At 45.7% G+C, this 19515-nt stretch overlaps 1 protein-coding gene across 1 annotated transcript in view; it reads right to left on the bottom strand.

Annotated features, from left to right (window-relative positions):
• Positions 1 to 19515, bottom strand: part of PLG (plasminogen) — a 256749-nt gene that overhangs the window by 132630 nt on the left and 104604 nt on the right. Inside the window, exons 8-10 of the mRNA XM_033938421.1 lie at positions 17541 to 17703; positions 12693 to 12817; positions 7528 to 7699 (exon numbers count right to left, since the gene is read on the bottom strand). Coding sequence (XP_033794312.1) covers positions 7528 to 7699; positions 12693 to 12817; positions 17541 to 17703 — 460 coding nt within the window. The remainder of the gene's footprint in view (positions 1 to 7527; positions 7700 to 12692; positions 12818 to 17540; positions 17704 to 19515) is intronic.

Raw genomic sequence — 19515 nt, forward strand, 5'->3', positions numbered from 1 at the left:
TATTTGTAGATTAGCCCATGTAAATGTCTTCCTTTCCCATATGGTATTTGTATAAGAAGGTTAAGCAATAGAGGGTGTCTAGTTATGCACCCTATATGGTTCCAGTCTGCATTAAACACCAGTAGTTGTGTTCCTGTGGCTTAGGCCTCAGATGAAGAGTGTTCCTGGGGCTTCGGCCTCAGACGCAGAGTGTTCCTGGGGCTTTGGCCTCAAACGTAGAGTGTTCCTGGGGCTTTAGCCTCAGACGCAGAGTGTTCCTGGGGCTCTGGCTTCAGACGCAGATTGTTCTTGGGGCTTTGGCCTCAGATGCAGACTATTCCTGGGGCTTAGGCCTCAGACGCAGAGTGTTCCGGTGACTCAGACCTCAGATGCAGAGTGTTCTTGGGGCTTAGGCCTCGGACAAGGAGTGTTCCTCTGGCTTAGGCCTCGGAGTGTTCCTGAGGCTTAGGCCTCGGATGGTGAGTGTTCCTGTGGCTTAGGCCTCAGGCGAGGTGTGTTCCTGTGGCTTAGGCCTCACACGAAGTAGATTCCTGGGGCTTAGGCCGCAGACAGGGGGTGATCCTGTGGCTTCGGCCTCAGGCAGAGTGTTCCTGGGGCTTCGGCCTCATGCAAAGAATGTTCCCGGGGCTTAGGCCTCAGATGTTCCTGGGGCTTAGGCCTCAGTTGAGAGATGTTCCTGCAGCTTAGACCTCCGTTGAGGGATGTTTCTGCGGGCTCAGCCGCAGGTGAGTGGTATTCCTGCGGCTTAGGCCTCAGTTGTCACTGTTCCTGGGGCTTGGCCTCAGTTGAGAGTTCTTTCTCGTAGGCTCCGGCCTCTGTTGAGAAGGCGTTCCTATGACTCAGACCTCTGGGGAGTGAGCTTTCCGGTGGCTCGGCCTCAGTTGAGAGATTTTTCCTGTGGCTCAGGCCTCAGTTTTAGTGTTCTTTCCAGTGGCTCAGATCATTGTTGCATGCTCTTTCCGGTGGCCCATGCCTCCATTGAGAGATTTTCGTGTGGCTCAGGCCTCAGTTGCGGGTTCTTTCAGGGGACTCGGGCCTCCATTGAGTGTCTTTCCTGTAGCTCAGGCCTCAGTTGAGAGTTTTCCTGTGGCTTTATCTCAGTTGAGAGATTTTCCTGGGGCTCGGGCCTCTGTGGCGTGTTCTTTCCGGTGGCTCAGGCCTCCGTTAAGTGTTCTTTCCGGCGGCTCAGGCCTCCGTTGAGTGTTCTTTCCAGCGGCCCAGGCCTCCATTGAGAGATTTTCCTGTGGCTTAGGCCTCAGTTGAGAGATTTTCCTGTGGCTCAGGCCTCAGTTGTGGGTTCTTTCAGGGGACTCGGGCCTCCGTTGAGTGTCTTTCCTGTAGCTCAGGCCTCAGTTGAGAGTTTTCCTGTGGCGGTCTCAGTTGAGAGATTTTCCTGGGGCTCGGGCCTTAATTCAGTGTTTTTTTCCTGTAGCTTAGGCCTCCATTTGGGTGATTTTCCTGTGGCTCAGGCCTCAGTTGAGAGCATTTCTTCGGCTCGGGTCTCCGTTGGAAACTTTCCTGTGGCTCAGGCCTCAGTGGAAAAATTTTCTTGGGTTTGGGGTCAGTTGGAAGATTTTCCGGTGGCTCGGGCCAAAGTTGTAAGGTTTTCTTAGGGCTTAGGCCTCAGTTGAGAGATTCTCCGGTGGCTCAGATCTCAAATATTTCTCTGTTATTCAGACCTCAGTTGTGTGTTTGTTCCTGCCGCTCCTTCTAGGATTCCTTCCTATGGAGGAGTGGACGGGATGTTTAGGTCTACTTCCTCAGCCTCTGAGGTTGTCACTGTTTTTTTCCAGGGGATTCAGGGGGGGGGGAGATATGTTCTTAGACACCGACCTGTCTAAGAACATATCCTCTTGTCTCCTCCTAGTATTCTTCCCCACTTTGGTCGGCAGTTTGCCTCCTGTGGGAGCCCCTTGGACTTTAGGAATGAGAAGGCTTCGATTGGATGGGGAGCCTTCCCTTGTCGCAATCTTGGCTTACTGCCCTGCTGCCTTGCAGGGGTTTGGCCGTCATCTAAAGACGGGTCCCTGACACAGTGGGTTCTCTGGGGCACTGCAGTCACGGTAGGAGGCTGCTTGCTCTCTTTTGTTCCAGGGAACAGCATAGGGCGGTGATGTCTGCAGCATGGTGCTCCCCAGCGATGATTACTCCTACTCACAAAATGAACTCTGCTCCCATGGCTACCAAGGTCTCTTTTCACCTAGATCTAACTGTAAAGGAGGTGGCCTGGCAATCCTCTACAAATCCTTTTTCGATGTTCAGCTCCTCGAAAGGGGCTGCCACACCTCACTAGAATACATGCTTGCTTCCGTTAATGATGAACTTCACCCTCACCCACTGGGCATCCTGCTCCTATACCGCCCACCTACCCCTTGGAACAACTCCTCTGAACTCGTCCTTGAGACTATAACAAACGCCTTCCTCAAATTCCAAAGGTTATTGATCATCGGAGACATCAATCTCCACCTAGATGATATCACCAGCAAGGATACGATTGAATTTAATAGCTTCCTCACCTCCCTTGGCCTCCCCCCCGCTGCACCATCCCCAACCCACGAAAAGGTGATAGAAGAGAACCCTTTTCGTGGGTTGGGGATGGTGCAGCGGGGGGGAGGCCAAGGGAGGTGAGGAAGCTATTAAATTCAATCGTATCCTTGCTGGTGATATTGTCTAGGTGGAGATTGATGTCTCCGATGATCAATAACCTTTGGAATTTGAGGAAGGCATTTGTTATAGTCTCATTAGCTTCCTCGACCTCATTAGCTTCCTCGACCTCATTAGCTTCCTCGACCTTACCACTCACAAGACATCAGTTGACGACACTCGCTGGGAACATGTCCCCTGGTCTGACCACTTCCTAGGGGCTTTCTGTCTCCCCATCTTTATGTCGCACCTTGGGGCTCCACCCCACACTTCCAACCCCATTACCTTCCGCAAAAAAATCACAAACGACCTGTTCTGGTCTAAATTTCTCAGTCTATTCTCCTCTGCCCCTAAGCCTGTAGATTCATGTACCAATTGGCATAACTGGGTCGCTCTCTCCGAATCCACCTATTTTTCCCTCGCCCCTCTTTCCACTAAATCCATCTCCTACCCCCGCAAGGCCCCTTGGTACCTCCCATATCACAGAGAGCTAAAACAGAAATGTCAAGCTCTGGAGCGCATATGGAAAAAATCAAAATGTCCCATAGACAGACAGTCCTGGAGAGTCAATATCAAGCTGTACAATACAGCACTATAAAAAGCAAGAAAGAACTTCTATGGTGACAAAATCTCCAGGTCCAACAATCAGAGCAGTACACTATTCAACATCTGGCGCTCATTAACCTCCAAAAAAGACCCCACCGTGCTCCCCTCCTCTCCTCAGCCGATGTTCTAGCAAAATTCTTCAACGATAAGGTTTCTTCATTGAGATGCTCCTTCCCTCCTTCAGTCTCCTACAACTCCCTAGTGCCCACTGATCCCACTCCCACCCTAATGGTCTCCAACCCTATCCCAGCTGACAGATCCTGGACCACCTTTGAGCGCGTATCTGAATCCCTGGTCCTCAATCTCTGCCTCAAACTGAAATCCTGTAATTGCTCCTTGGACCCATTCCCCTCCTACCTATACGAGAACATTCCCACTCAGGCTATCTCTTCTATCACCAATCTTCAGTAGGGCTATTTCTCCCCAGAAATGGGTCATATTGCCTTGACCCCACTACTGAAAAAATCTGACCTTGACCCCTCCATACCATCCAGCTATCACCCAATTGCAAATATCCCTCTCCTAACCAAGTTGCTAGAGTCCTTCATTTCTACCCAACTCTCATCATACTTAGAGAGATTCTCTATTCTTCTACCCTATCAATATGGCTTCCGTCCTAACTTCAGCACCGAATCCCTACTGTCTTCCCTGATTTCAATGGTTCAACAACTTCACTCTCGAAACAAGTTCGCCGTCCTCCTACAATTTGACCTTTCCGCCGCTTTCGACATTGTCCACCATGATATTCTTATTTACCAACTCTCTGAGATAGGCATCAACTCCACAGTCCAAGATTGGTTCTCTAAATTCCTTCGCTCTCGTTCTTACATTGTTAACATGAATGGCACCTCATCCTCCCCCTGGAAACCGAATTGTGGAGTCCCGCAAGGCTCTCCACTATCTCCTATTCTTTTCAATATCTATATGTCCTCCCTAAAACTCCTCCATCTATCCCCCCTTGAAATAATTTACACTTATGCAGATGACATCCTCATCCTCCTCGAGACCGATTTGAACCTCACCGACCTGTCTAAGAACATATCCTCTTGTATAATGAACCTACAATCCTGGGCCCACATTATGCAAATGAAATTGAATGAGACCAAAACAAGACTTCTTTGGCTTGGCCCAAAACTAGACCACCTACCCACCTCCATCCCACTACCCTCTGGTTCCTTTCTGCAGCTTGAGTTCTCGAGCAAGGTCTTAGGCGTCATCATTGATTCCACACTGTCCTTCAATGTCCACCTCCAATCCTTGGTTAAAAAAAATGCTTTTTCAGCCTTCACATGCTGAGGAAAGTTAGATCCTGCTTCCATCAAAAACATTTTACCCTCCTTGTCCAATCCATCATCCTTTCCAGATTGGATTATTGCAACTCTATCTACCTAAGCCTAACTAAGAAAAACCTCCACAGACTCCAACGGATTCAGAATGCTGCGGCCAAGTTCATCTTCGCTAAAAGTAAATTTGACCATGTCTCCCCGCTCCTGGCCAAGCTCCACTGGCTTCCGATAATCGCCAGGGTCCACTATAAATGCGCCTGTTTAGCTTTCAAAATCCTACACGGTATCCTCCCTCCCTTTATTCCTCTTTCTTGGAATTCCTCAAACCCTAATACCACCAGATCCTCCCACAAATTAAAACTAGCCTTCCCCTCGCTAAAAGGCATTTCCCACACAGGAAAGCTAGGGACCTCCCTCCACTTCAAAATCACCGAGCTCTGGAACAACCTTACCTCCCCTCTTCGGAACTTGAGCTCTCTTCAAGTTTTCCATGAACATCTGAAAACCTGGCTTTTCTCAAAAAATGTAAGTATCCCTCCTACTTAGGAATCAAGGAAACTCTTTTATCCTGGCATCCCAAGTCCTCTAAATTTTCTTCACACTTCTACCTCTAACCCTCTGTTGTAGTTCCTTCCTATTTCTTCTACTGTAAACCGCGCCGAGCTCTACGAACGTGGAGATGATGCGGTATACAAACCTAAGGATTAGATTAGATTAGCTAAGGAGGGTTTGACCTCTGCATGAGCATGGGATACATATTCTGTCGTTTTGTATCTCCTTGGCCGGGTGCTGCAAGGCAGAATGGGGGGGGGGAACTTGGCCTTGCACGTACCCTGGGTTCTTTCCCTCCCTATGTTTGGATTGCTTTGGTACATCCCACTAGTCTGGATTCATCTGCTGATGATGACAAGGAAGGGAAAATTATGTCCTACCTGTTAATTTTCTTTCCTTTAGTCACAGCAGATGAATCCAGAGCCCCACCCTGTTGCGGGGTTGGCGCTCACAGGTGTGGTTTGGACATGCCTTGTGGGCTGGAATTGCATTCTCAGTGTGAGTGCCTCAGGGATTTGGGTAGCACATGTGCGGACAGATATTACATATATTTCTTATGTCTCGTAGGTTTCATTTCTTTTCTGTGCGTTGTTTCAGCTTCTTTGAGAAAACTTTTATTGGTTGGCCAGGAGGCTGTGCATTCAAGATATACCCTGAAAACAACTCAGTACGCTCTATCGCCACCTGCTGGTTGATGGCTGTTATCCCACTAGTCTCTGGATTCATCTGCTGTGACTAAAGGAAAGAAAATTAACAGGTAGGACATAATTTTCACATATCTTTTTTGAGATACGGCGACCAAAACTCTGCACAATACTCAAGGCGAGGTTGCACCATGGAGTGATACAGAGGTATTATAATATTCTCCGTTTTATTTACCATCCCTTTCCTAATAATTCCTAGCATCTTGTTTGCTTTTTTTGCCGCAACCGCACACTGGGCAGAAGATTCAGCATAGAGTCTACAATGACACCCAGATCTTTTTCTTGGGTGCTGACTCCTAAGGTGGACCCTAGCATCAGGAAGCAATGAAGTTCCAGCAAAACAGAGGAATAAGGGCAGGCTCTAAGCTTGACATCTGGAAAACTGCAATCCTTCAGTCAAGCTAAATAGAGAGCTTATGCGGGTCATTTATACTCACTAAGGCCCAAATTTTCTATACTGTGCTGTACATTGGGCTAATAAACAGTACGGTAATTGATCATGTCAATTAAAACCAAATAAAATCTAATTTTAAAAAATGTAGCAACTGCGTCCAACTTCCATCGACAGAGCCATCTACCGGCTAAAGTGCCTAAAATGTCTAAAGTGGGCATAGTTTATGCCAGAAGTGGACATAGGCGCCTCTATGGATGTGATTCTTGTTGAAAGTAGGCATTGGAAATGTAGGCCTGTAAAACTCTGGCCTACATTTCCGACACGGCCACAATTCTCTAAACAGCACCATCACATGATTGATACACGATAGGCACCACCGCTTTTTTAAGCGGTCATCGCTAATGGCGCCATTTAGAAAATCTGGCCCTAAACAAGAGCCTCTAAATGCCATTTTCCTAATTTATTCCATGCCCATTTCATCTTCCACATAGCAATCTATTCCCAGGCCAGCTCCAGTTAGGATCTGAATTCAGGAAGAATTCATTGCAAAAAGAATCATCAATAACAAGTTAGCTTAAAGCTGCCTTCACTATCTTTTGAAGAGACACGCTCTAAAAACCGTGACAACCAGCCTGGAAATCTTCATTCTCCTGACAGAGGAGGGAAGTTATCAACATGCATGAAACGGGACCTGTGCTAAAAGATCACAAGTTAGTGGTAAAATAACACATCTTATTGTACTTCTTTGAGGGGGTAAACAGACAGGTGGATAAAGGGGAATCCATTGACATCATTTACCTCAGCGGAGGCAACTTCTTCTTATGTTCTTAATGGTAACCCACATTGATAACTGTGCTCCTTAGTCAGACAGCTCTACCCAGTTCTCCCTCAGAAGCCAAGTTCATGGGACTGGTAAGCAGGTAATATGAAATTCTTCTGTTCTCAAAACAGCAACCCATGGCTCTGCACATGGATTTTTCATGTATTCTTGTGCCAACCAACTACCAGGTCATTGCACCACTAGGGGCCAGTTATGACTAAATGCACTCCAAAACTCTTTTGCAACTTGCCTCATTTCTTTCCCCAAATATACTTGGGTTCTGCACTTTTTTTTTCCTGCTTCTCTGCCTGCTCGGACCTTCTCCTTTTCCTGCCTTTCTTGTTTCCTTGGAATGACTACCTGATACTGATTCTGCTATCATTTACTGGAGCAACCTATAACTATAATATAGGTGTCTCTCTGTTTACCTGATCAGTCATCTATGTCTCAAGTACAGCCTCAAATCATCCTGGGGAAAAATGTAGAAGAAAGTTTAAGCAGAATATCAATAAAAATACATACTCAAGGGGGTGTTTTTCCGGTGTTTTGGTGTGAACGTGTGGTGACATGGAATTCCAAGCTTGACATTTCTTTCCTGAGATAGTCATGCATGTTGTGCCACGGTATGTTTTGCCATTGTCTACATAACATTCAGGCTCTGTACTTGAAGGAGCTTGTTCAGGCATGATTTCAACTGGACAAAGAAACAAATAAGCATTTAAGAGCAACTGTTAAACTCCCTGCAGAGCAGCAGCGTTGTCAGACCCATAATTTTGGATGGGCCCAGAGTTAACTTGAATGGGCTCTTTCACACCCTCCACCCCCAGAGATATTTAATAAAATAAAAGGCGCTTTTTATATATCTAACCTGCATTCAGTATATCTCCCCCTCTCTCCTCTGAGGAATCCTGATATCTGCCCTCCTGTCTCTGAACCCTGCCCCTCCCCAGTGTACCTTACAGGTCTCCCCAGCACCTGCAGTGATTCATTCTTGATGCCTGCACTGGCCCCACAGGCTTCCCTCTGCAGCATTCCACCAGACGGGAAACAGGAAATGACATCAGCAATTGAGGGACGTGGCACAGGGAGACCTGTGGGGCCAGCACAGGCAGTAAAAATGAATCACTGGAGGCACCTGTAAGACCTGTAAGGTACACCAGGAAGGGGCAGAGTTCAGAGACAGGAGGGCAGATGCCAGGATGCCAAAAAGGAGAGAGGGGAGAGGCCAGTGTGATGCCGCTGCTGGGAGGGCCTGAGCTGAAAATGGATGGGGCTTGTGCCCAGCAAGGCCCACCCATAGCTACATCACTGCTGCAGATCACCAGAGTATGCAGATACATTTTACCTATGAATTCTACATTAATTTTCAAAATAAATGTGTATGTGGACTTTTATTTTCAAAATTGCCTAAGAAAAAGTATCCCCATACTTGCACCTCATTTCTGTGCGGACAATTTTTTCTTTCTATTGTACAAAGCAGATATATTGTTCTAACCCCTGCATAAAACTTGCCCCCATGAATGCTGCCTCAGACTGGGGATAAAAGTATGCAGCTCTGCAGATACTTTCATTCTCATATAGAGTGGACAACTTTCAGACAACTAATTGATGCTGGTAAGAAAGATTTTTTTTTTTTTAACCTGTGCAACCCATTTTGAAATGCATAACTAAATTATGTTCCAACTGTCAACAAATAGCTAAGAGCCAAAAAAAGATAGAAAGACTTTGGACAATCAGTATCTACCTTTATAATTACATAATCAGCCTTTGACAATATCAATGTATTTGAAAAAAATGAAAGAAAAAGTTAAAACACTTTTAGAGAGAGAAAGGCAGGCATGCACAACTCTCAAATTCCTCCTGTAGCCATGGCAGAATCCTGAGAAACTGATCACTTCTTCCTGTTAGGCCTCTTCTACTACAAAGTCTTAAGGGGACCTTATTGTTCTCTCTAGACATTGTGCCTTTTACTTTGCCTTTCTTCTGGAACTCTCTTCCTCTCCATATCTGAGCTGAACTGTCTTTTGAAAAATTTCAAGGTCGCTCTATAAACATGGCTTTTCAGTTCTGTGCATAGAATTAATCAGGACCAGGGCCAGCATTAGGGGTTAGCAAACAGGGCAGCTGCCCTGGGTCCCACAGCTCAAGGGGGCCCCGTGGACCGGGCATCTGTTGTCGCATCTCCCTCTTTCCCCTTACGCACCTGATGGAACATAATAAAGCTCCAGCGTCACTCAACCTCTTCCCCTTGATGGCACATCTCTGCCCCCCTTCCCCTCACCTTCGAGGTCGCCTTTCCAAATCATGGTTTTCTTTTTTCAGCTGGGCCTCAGCGCAGCTGCTGTTTTCATAAGTTGCACACGACTGCCCTGTACCTAAGTTGGTGGGTTTTCTAAAGCCCTGCCAGTTGAAAATATTTTCCTTCAGTCCAGCAGCCAGAACTCTTCAAGCTCTGCAGCTGGTGGCAGCTCAGAGACACTACTGCTAGCTGCAGAGCTTGGGAGATTTCTGGCTGCCAGATTGGAGGAGGTGGTCTTCAACTGGCAGGGTTTGGGGATCTCCACCATCCAGAGCAAGGGAGGTGGCTAAATTTTGGTGGACCTGGGCCTTATGTGTTCAGTAAAGAAAAGAAGTGCATATCTGATTTTATTTCTCCAGTATTGTTATACTTGCTGAGTTTAATTTCTTGGGGTTCCCAGTTCCATTTGTCATCTCTTGGTATTTGGTAAAGATCGGTCTGTGTTTTGTGTGTGAAGAAGTCATTTAAAGTTGATTTATGTGTGGTATTAATGGGAGGTAGGGATATCAGGGGGAGGGTGCAGAGATGAGAAGGGATCAGGGGCCCCTCCTTAATTTCCCAGCATGTCTAAAATCAGTCCTGATCAGGACCCAGCTGAAGCTTGTTCTGCCCAAACCAACATTATTTCCTGTCATTTTTCACCACCTCCTTATCCCTCTCCTTCTGGCTGGTTGCTCTCTAACCTTTTCTGGACTGTTTTGAATGTTCTGTCTTATCATTGTAGTTCTTTTCTATTAAATTTTTGATTTAGATTGTACACCGCCGAGATCTTTGCAATAGTCCAAGCATTATAGCAAGTTTTTAATAAACCATCCCTCATTACTGCTTCTACTATGGCAAGACCCAGCACCCTTCTTGCTTCAGCTGCTTCTGCCATGGTTCTAGAACAGAAGGGTGAGGGCACCATAGCATCTCCATGTTTAGAAGTGGGGGGCCAGGCTTTATTGCTTTTCAACAAAAAATAACCCATGTGCAAAAATGGAGGAAAAAAATCTTTGAAATATTTTATAGATGAGGAGGGAGACATCTACTGTTCCACCTAAGCCAGTGTATCGCAAACTGTGTGCCACAACAGATTCAAGGTGTGCCCCGCGATGCCAGGAAGGAGGAGAGGCGCAGGGGATGGCTGACTGCTTCCAGAACATGCTTCTCACGGCGAAGTGACAGGTTCAGGGTCATGGCTGGAGGGCCTCTGCACATGAGTGGATGTCGGCATGATGATGTCGCACAAGTGCGTGACATCATCGCAATGATGTCCATGCACTTCCGGAAGCTTTCTGGCCAGGGCACCAGGTTTAGTGTGCCACCAGGCTGAAATGTTTGTGGAATACTGCTCTAAGCTGAGCAGGAGTCCTCCTGAAGGAGTCTGGGACTGGTTTTCCAAGTACTGAAGGAGTCTGGGTCTGGTTTTCCTAAGTGTTGAACTAAGTTTTCTCTTTAATAAAATGCTGAATTATGTTTAGCTGCAGACCTAACTTATCTCATGTTCTAGCCTGCCTGTACTGGGTGTTAGCTTGGACATTCTAACTTCTTATGGCTATCTCAGCATAAACGACATGCAACAGAAAGACTGCAGAGCCTAGATAAGTGACTTGCTAGTGACCTGCTAGTGTGAGCTGAGGACCAATGATTGTTAAGAAAAGTAACACGTGAAAAGTTTTTTCTAGAATTCAGTTGTATAACCAGAAGAATGTATAAATATCTCTGTAACGTCCTGTTTTCGGCACTTCTGAAGCCAGCTTGGAGCTCGGGAGTCACATAAGTATGCTAATAAACTATCTGTGCCTTCTTCAAGTCTCTTGGTTTTTGGCTGCCCAAAGTGACCTTTCACTCCAACTGCATTGTTGCCATTAGGGGTTAGTACTTCAATATTGTGTTTTCAGTCACTAGGGAGAGGCAAGTTCCCTAGAGTCCTGCAGAGCTTGTCCGTCCTTAACTATTAAAAATGTGTTAATTAAACACCACCACCATCACCACCGGCAGGACTGTAGGTGAAGGACTCCTGCTCTACTTAAAGGAAGCAATGGATATATCTTGTCAGCTCCATCAGTGCCATTGTCCTAGGTCTCCTTGACTACTTCAACATCCTCTATCTCCCCTGCCCCGCAACAATGATAAAACAACTACAAATAGTACAAAACACAGCCCTGAGACTAATCTATTCACTAAGAAAACACGACCACATCACCGAGGCATACCTCGACTCACACTGGCTCCCAATTCAAGCAAGAATACTATTTTAATTCTACTGTCTATTATTTAAACCCAAAAATGGTGATAGCCCAGCCTACTTGAACAACCGCCTAATCCGAACTACCACAACCAGACACAGAAGAACCCAGATACAATTCACATACCCTCCAATCAAAGACATCAAACGGAAAAAATTGTACGATGGCCTTCTAGCCACACAGGCAGCAAAACTAGACCACCAACTCTCCAATCTACTAATCGCAACCCCAAACTACAAAACTTTCAGAAAAGAAATAAAAACCCTGCTATTCAAGAAATCCATGAAGACTAACACTTTACGAAACATTTCAATCCTCTGAAGCAACCTGCTCTACTCTGAAACATCTCTGGACATGTCCAGAAATCCTCCTCTGTAATCCGCCTTGAACTACAAGGTAATGGCGGAATAAAAATCACTAATGTAATGTAATAGTAAGCGGGGTGGTCCGCCCCAGGTGCGGTCTTCCTCGGGGTACCAGCACCCCCTCTTCCTCTCTGCCCCCCTTCCCACTCCTCCCCCTGCCACATGCATGTCCCTTCCCTGTACCTTTTTAACTTAGGCGCGAGCAGCAATGAACACGCTGCCCGCATCGGCTTCGGCGCTTTCTCTGACATCAGTCCGGGAGGAAGTGATATCAGAGAGAGCGCTGAAGCCAATGCAGGCAACAAGTTCATCGCTGCTCGCGCCGAAGTTAAAAAGGTACGCAGGCATGGGAAGAGGGGCACCACCACCCCAGGTGCTGGTCACCCTCACTATGCCACTGAGCTCAATGAAGAAAAAAAAAGAACCGAGGCAGACTAGTGTGGGGAATATAACTCATGCATGGTTAAATGCAAAGTTTTGACATTTGTAAAGATAGCGGAAGATTGAGATTTCTCATGCAGGCTCTGATCTATTCCATGGATAATTCTACCTAACCAGGCAAGGCAGAACTTGCACAGAATTTCCCTCCCATTCAGAAATCTGTATATGCTCCACAGCTAAGAGACAGTGGCAGCTGCATAAAGGGCTGAAGAAAAATCTATTTTGCAGATTTTTTCTCTCTGACAGGGATCTTGGTTCTATCGTTATGACTCCTAGGGAACAGAAAATGAAAGAAAAAATGTTAAAAAAGTTCCATAGTACTAGGTTTCACGACGTTTTTGCTTTTCTTACCATCAGGAGGTGCACCATTGCAGCTGGGTATCTGGCAGTATTCCCATCGTGTATTGTTGTCTGTGGTATAACACCATGGCATTGTCTCCTCATCTGGATTTCTGCAGTAGTTTTTATCTAATTTCCTATAATGAAAGCATTTTAAGGCATAGACAATGAATGATTTTTTTTTTTCCTAGGGATGTAAACTGTTTGAAATGACAAGGTAAGCATCAACTAAAACTTTCGGCTTGCACTCACCTACTGTTTTCCAGAGTTGGCTACAGCTGCTTCTTCATGGTGCAGGGTATATAAAAGGCACTATCTAAAGCTGTTTTCAGATTATGCTTTTCATAAAACTTGAATCTTCCAGTACTTTGTACAAACATAGGCAAACTACAGTCGCTAAGCAAGCAGAAAATTAAAGGAATAGAAGCAAAAGCAATAGCCTTACATAAGAACATAAGAAGTTGCCTCCGCTGGGTCAGACCAGGGGTCCATCGTGCCCAGCAGTCCACTCACGCGGCGGCCCATCAGGTCCATGACCTGTAAGTGATCTTGTCTAAAACCTTTCAATACTCTTTCATACTCCTATCTCTGCCTCTATCTATATCCCTCAATCCCCGTATCCTTCAGGAACTTGTCCAATCCCTCTTTGAATCCTCTTAATGTATTCTGTCCTATTACATCCCCCGGAAGCGCATTCCAGGTGTCCACCACCCTCTGAGTGAAGAAAAATTTCCTAGCATTGGTTCTAAATCTGTCCCCTTTCAATTTCTCCGAGTGCCCCCTTGTTCTTGTAGTTCCCAATAGGCTGAAGAATCTGTCCCTTTCCACCTTCTCTAAGCCCTTCATGATCTTGTAAGTCTCTATCATGTCTCCTTTGAGTCTCCGCTTCTCCAGGGTGAAGAGCCCCAGCCTTTCCAGCCTGTCTGCATATGAAAGGTTTTCCATACCTTTTATCATTCTTGTCGCTCTTTTCTGAACTATGCAGGACTTTTTACATCTCACAAACAGGAATGTAACCACAGGTGGGTCTGGGTGGAACCTCCCCCCCCCCCCCCTTTGAAATTAAGCCACCCAGACAGAGAAGCACCGAAGGCTAATGAGAAAAATAGAGGCACTGTCTATACTGTCTGCACTTGCCTGCCCAATAACAGTGCTGGATATGCCATTGCCTACAACTACATACATCCTACTGACAGGCGCCTAGACATGACTAGGGTTGCCAGATTTTCCTTTCGGAAAATCCGGACCCCTAGCCCCGCCCCCAGGCTCACCTAGTTACACCCACCCCACCCTAATCCTGCCCCCAAGTCTGCCCTAGCCCTGCTACCTGCTCTTGGGCAGGGATGAAGTGCAAAAGTGGCATTGTGAGACTCAAAGGTGAAGGGGAGGAATATGTAGAAGCTGATAAAGAAAAGGCCAAATTGCTTAACAGATATTTCTGTTCTGTGTTCACGGCTGAAGCGCTGGGAGCGGAACCACAGAAGACAAACGTGAATAGGGATGGAGGAGTAATAGACCCTTATCGATTTTCAGAGGGTTGTGTTCGGGAGGTACTAGCTAAAATAAAGGTAGATAAAGCAATGGGGCCGGATGGTGCTAAAGAAACTTAAGGAAGTTCTGGTAGCTCCTTTTCAACAAGTCTCTAGAGTCGGGAGTGGTACCGGAGGACTGGAGAAGAGTGGATGTGGTCCCTCTCTACAAAAGTGGAAGTAAGGAAGAAGTAAGGAATTACAGGCCGGTAAGTCTGACTTCTGTGGTAAGCAAATTAATGGAAACACTTTTAAAACAGAAAATGGTCAAGTTTCTGGAATCCTGTGGATTACAGGACCGGAGTCAACATGGATTCACTAGAGGTAGGTTTTGTCAGACAAATCTGATCAATTTCTTTGACTGGATGACTAGAGAATTGGATAGAGGATATGCGCTAGTTGTGGTGTATTTAGATGTTAGCAAAGTCTTTGACAGTGTTCCATATAGATGGCTAATAAATAAACTGAGTGCCCTTGGGATGGGTCCCAAAGTGATGGGCTGGGTCAGGAGCTGGTTAAGTGGAAGACAATAAAGGTTAGTGGTCAATGGAGATCGCTCTGAGGAAAAGGATGTTACCAGTGGTGTGCCTCAAGATTCTGTTCATGGGCCTGTTCTTTTTAACATTTTTATAAATGATATTGCTGAAGGGTTGTCAGGTAAGATTTGCCTCTTTGCGGGTAATACAAAAATCTGCAATAGAGTAGACATGCCAGATGGTGTGAATAACATGAAGAAAGACCTGGCGAAGCTTGAAGAATGGTCTTAAATTTGGTAGCTAAAATTTAATGCTAAGAAATGCAAGGTCATGCATTTGGGCTGCAAAAACCCGAGGGAACGGTACAGATTAGGGAGTGAAGAGTTTATGTGCACGACAGAAGAGTGGGACTTAGGTGTGGTTGTATGTGATGATCTTAAGGTGGTCAAACAGGTTGAAAAGGTGACAGCGAATGCTAGAAGGATGCTAGGTTGCATATGAAGAGGTATGACTAGTAGGTAAAAGGAAGTATTGATGCCCCTGTGTAAGACTCTGATGAGACCTCATTTAGAATATTGTGTACAATTCTGGAGGCCACACCTTCAAAAAGATATAAAAAGGATGGAGTCGGTCCAGAGGAAGGCTACTAAAATGGTATGTGGTCTTCGTGATAAAGCTTATGGGGACAGACTTAAATATCTCAATCTGTATACTTTGGAGGAAAGGCGGGAGAGGGGAGATATGATAGAGATGTTTAAATACCTACGTAATGTAAATGCGAATGAGTCGAGTCTCTTTAATTTGAAAGGAAACTCTGCAATGAGAGGGCATAGGATGAAGTTAAGAGGTGATAGGCTCCGGAGTAATCTAAGGAAATACTTTTTCACAGAAATAATAATAATAATAATAACTTTATTCTTATATACCGCCAACAATCTTGCGACTTCTAGGCGGTTTACAATGAAGAGAAACTGTACAGACAGCGAATTACAGAGTGGTGGTAGATGCATGGAACAGGGTGGTAGATGCATGGAACAGTCTCCCAGAAGAGATGGTGGAGACAGAGACTGTTTCTGAATTCAAAAGGACCTGGGATAGGCACGTGCGATCTCTCAGAGAGAGAAAGAGATAATGGTTACATGGATGGGCAGACTAGATGGGCCATTTGGCCTTTATCTGCCATCATGTTTCTATGTTTCTAGACATGACTAGGGTTTAAGATAAGAGTTACCAGATTTTTTTAAGTTAAAAAAGAGGACAGGTGGCCCTGCCCCATTCCGCCTCCAGTTGTGTCCTGTTCCTTCCCTAGCCCAGCCCCATCCCACCCTGTCCCCGCCCCATTCCACCTCCAGTCACTCAGAGCTATGTCTGGAGGGCCTCGAGCATGTGCTGGTGCGACACAATCACGTCACGTCAATGTGTACGATATCATTACATTGCTTTTGCACATGTTCAGAGGCTCCCCCCCACTTCCCCCAAGAGGCAGCCCCGAGCTCAGGCTTTCCAAATCCTAGACAAACTGCTGGGTTTTGGAAATCCACCTGGTAATCCGGACAATCCTCTAAAAAGAAGACATGTCCAGGTTTTCCCAGACATCTGGTAACCCTAGTTTAAGGCATGTTTTCTGCAATGGCAAAAATTCTAAATGAATGGAAATCTTTTCTTTTTTTTCCCAAAACACTTTAGGGTGTGCAGCATTTATAAATTGATAAGGCATTAGAGTGGTACAGCTCTGGCCTCATGTCTTTAACCACTCATGACATTAACCATGATGTGGAGAAGTAACTTAGTGGTTAGAGCACTGGCCTTGACATCCAGGGATACCCAGTTCAACCCCCCACTGCTGCTCTTTGCGATCATGGGCAACAAATCACTTTAACCCGCCCATTTCCTCTGGTTTAAAATTAAACTGTGAGTCTCTAGGGAAAGAGAAATGACCTACTGTACTTGAATCAACAGCAAGAGAAGAAAACCCAGCAGTTCCAGAGTGAATGGAAGTCCAACAACAACAACAAAAGAAACTGTGAAGATGTACCTGAATGCAACTCACCTTGAGCTACACCTGAAAAAGGTCTGAACAAAATCCATATAATAAAGTCCAGGGCAGCAACTTTGTTGCTTTCAACTGTGATTAACAAGTGTTTGACTTAAACTATTTTAATAAGACATAACATTTGACAAATGAGGGCCTGATTTTCAGACCATGGGAGGCAGCTTGGCTATCTCCTGTGGTCAGTAGCGAACCCAGAAATTAAATCCTGGGGCCATATCTAGCCACTGGTATTGAATTTCCAGTCTATGTTGAGCCACGGTAGACATAGTCGGCCAAGCTGATATTCATTCAAATATAGAAAACTACAGTCACTAAGTGAGCAAAATTGAAGGAATAGGAGCCAAAGCAATAGCATAACATCTGTCCTGAAGAACAAAACTGCAGATCTGTGCAGGACTTTTTATATCCCACAACCAGGGGCGTAGCCACAGGTGGGTCTTGGTGGACCATTTCTCCCCCCTCCACCCCCTTCCATTGGCTGGCTGGTTAAGTCATAGCGATCAAAGATAGACCTGTTATTTAAGCAGGTCTGTCTTGATACTAGACTTAGCCAGTCAGCCAATGAACATTGGTGCTGACCGGCTATGTCATGTGACATAGCTGGTGACCGGCCTAACTACTGACCGGGATATTCAACAGGAGATAGCTGGCTGTCTCCTACTTAATATTGGCTAGTCCTGGCCTGCTAAATAGCACTGAATATTGAGTGGTGAGTGTTTATCACTCTGGAAATACATCAGCATTGCCAGTTTTTCTACTCCCAAGTGCTTTAAAAAAAAAAAAAAAAAAAGACATAGCTTACTTGCAGGGGTAGTTGTCTGGAATCCTGTGATGTCTGTGTGGGGTCTGAGAACTCCATGCCTGGCAATCTTTTCCAGATACTGTCACAGCTATTTTACCTATATAAGACTCTCCATTCCCTGAAAGACACTCAAGACCTGGGTGGGTAGTTGGTGGTGTAGTAGCTGATTCACAAAAGAGACAAAAAATAAAACTTGATCAACAAGAAAAATACAATTTATAGATCTTCATGAGCCTACCTGTGGGTACACAATTATTTTCTAAAAGGCTCAATGCATTGACAACATTGTTGTGTGAAGACCCATTGTACATAGAAGTCAGAGACTGAAACTGAGATATCCAGTCTGGAACATGCTCAGTTTCATGGGTATTTTAGAAAAGGCTCTGCCAGTGCCAACTCCCTTAATCCCTTGTGTAAAGATCTGGTGAAAACATGCACTTTTAAAAATCCTATACATGATTGGGGGAGGAGGGGATTTAAAACTTGACGAACTCTGTGAAGTGAGGATTACAAATGTAGATTTTTGCCCTACCCAAACCTATCCAAATCACACCTCCACCTTGCCCAGTAGCGTAGTGAGGGAGGTGGAGCACCCTGAGCGCTATCTTGGCAAGGCACAAGCATCTCTCCTTCCCCCTCCTCCAGTGTTGTACACATCCCCTGGTACCTCTTAAAGTCTTAATTTTTTTCCACTTGTAGTGAATAGGAACTTCTCCCTGCTGCTCACACTAGCCTTCAGCCCTCCTTCTGATGTCACTTTCTATTTGAAAGACCAGGAAGTTACATCAGAGGGCAGGCTTGAACTGGCATGAGCACAGATAGGAGTAGGGTTACCACATGGTTACCAGACATCCGAATTTACCCAGACATGTCCTCTTTTTAGAAGATTGGCCAAACATTCAGACGGCTTTTCAAAACCCAGCACTTTGTCCAGGTTTTGAAAAGCTTTGAGCTCTGGCCGCATCTGGAGGGCATCTACGCGTGCACGATGCAACGCCCAAACTGATGAGGTTTGTGTGGGGCTGGGATTGGAGGATGGAGCGAGGCAGGGCTGTGGGCAGAATGGGGCAGGGCCACGCATCCTCTTTTTGCCCAGCAAAAATCTGGCAACCCTAGGTTATCATATGGCTCTAGAAAAAGGAGGATGGATTGAGACATCCGGGTTTTACTTCCATTGAAAGTAATGGAAATAAACCTGTGTGAGATGGTCTATAAGATCCTACCACTCCCCCTGCTGGATACTTCCTCATGATGCCGGAGCCACCTTAATATAGGTAGCTCCTCCTTAAGATGAAGTGACATGGGAAGGAGGAGCTAGGGAAGCAAGGACCAGGAAGTATAAAAGGCAGGTTCAGATCTAGGTTAGAGAAGCCCAGAGAGAGGAAGAAAAAGTGGCCCCAACTTACTCCTTAACTACAGGTATTCTGCTTGGCTGAGGTAAGCCAAATCTTTCCTTGTTGAATACTTAGAAGCTTAACTCTTAGGTTTGGTTATGGTCATACCTTGTTACCTGGCTGAAGAAAGACTGTTGTAAGATTGTGTTTGGGGTACGGCAGTCACAAGCCATGGACTATATCTTGGGGCCTATCAGTGACAGGCCTATCTCAGGTGTTTTTGAACAAAGAGACTGTTCGTCATACACCTAGCCCCTGTGAAGTAACAGGACTCAGAGGAAGATTCTCAAAAACCCGAGTTAAAAAGCGATGGTCTGCTAACACAGCTGCTTTGATACCGAATTTAAAAACCTGAGACATTCTTTTAAAAAAAAAATGGCACATTCAAATGAGGTCAGTGGACAGCAGTGAAGATTCATTATATTTGCATGTGCCCATCGCTGGTGATAGCAATGGGCACACACACAGAAAAAAATGCTGTAACCCCCCCCCCCCCCCATAAATACAACAGTGGGAGAGATGCCCATACTCTCCCGCTGCCCCAAAATCGTGGCCGCGACCCCCCCCCTGCAATAGGAGAT

Source organism: Geotrypetes seraphini, chromosome 3, assembly GCF_902459505.1.
Source record: "Geotrypetes seraphini chromosome 3, aGeoSer1.1, whole genome shotgun sequence".
Lineage (NCBI taxonomy): Eukaryota > Metazoa > Chordata > Amphibia > Gymnophiona > Dermophiidae > Geotrypetes > Geotrypetes seraphini.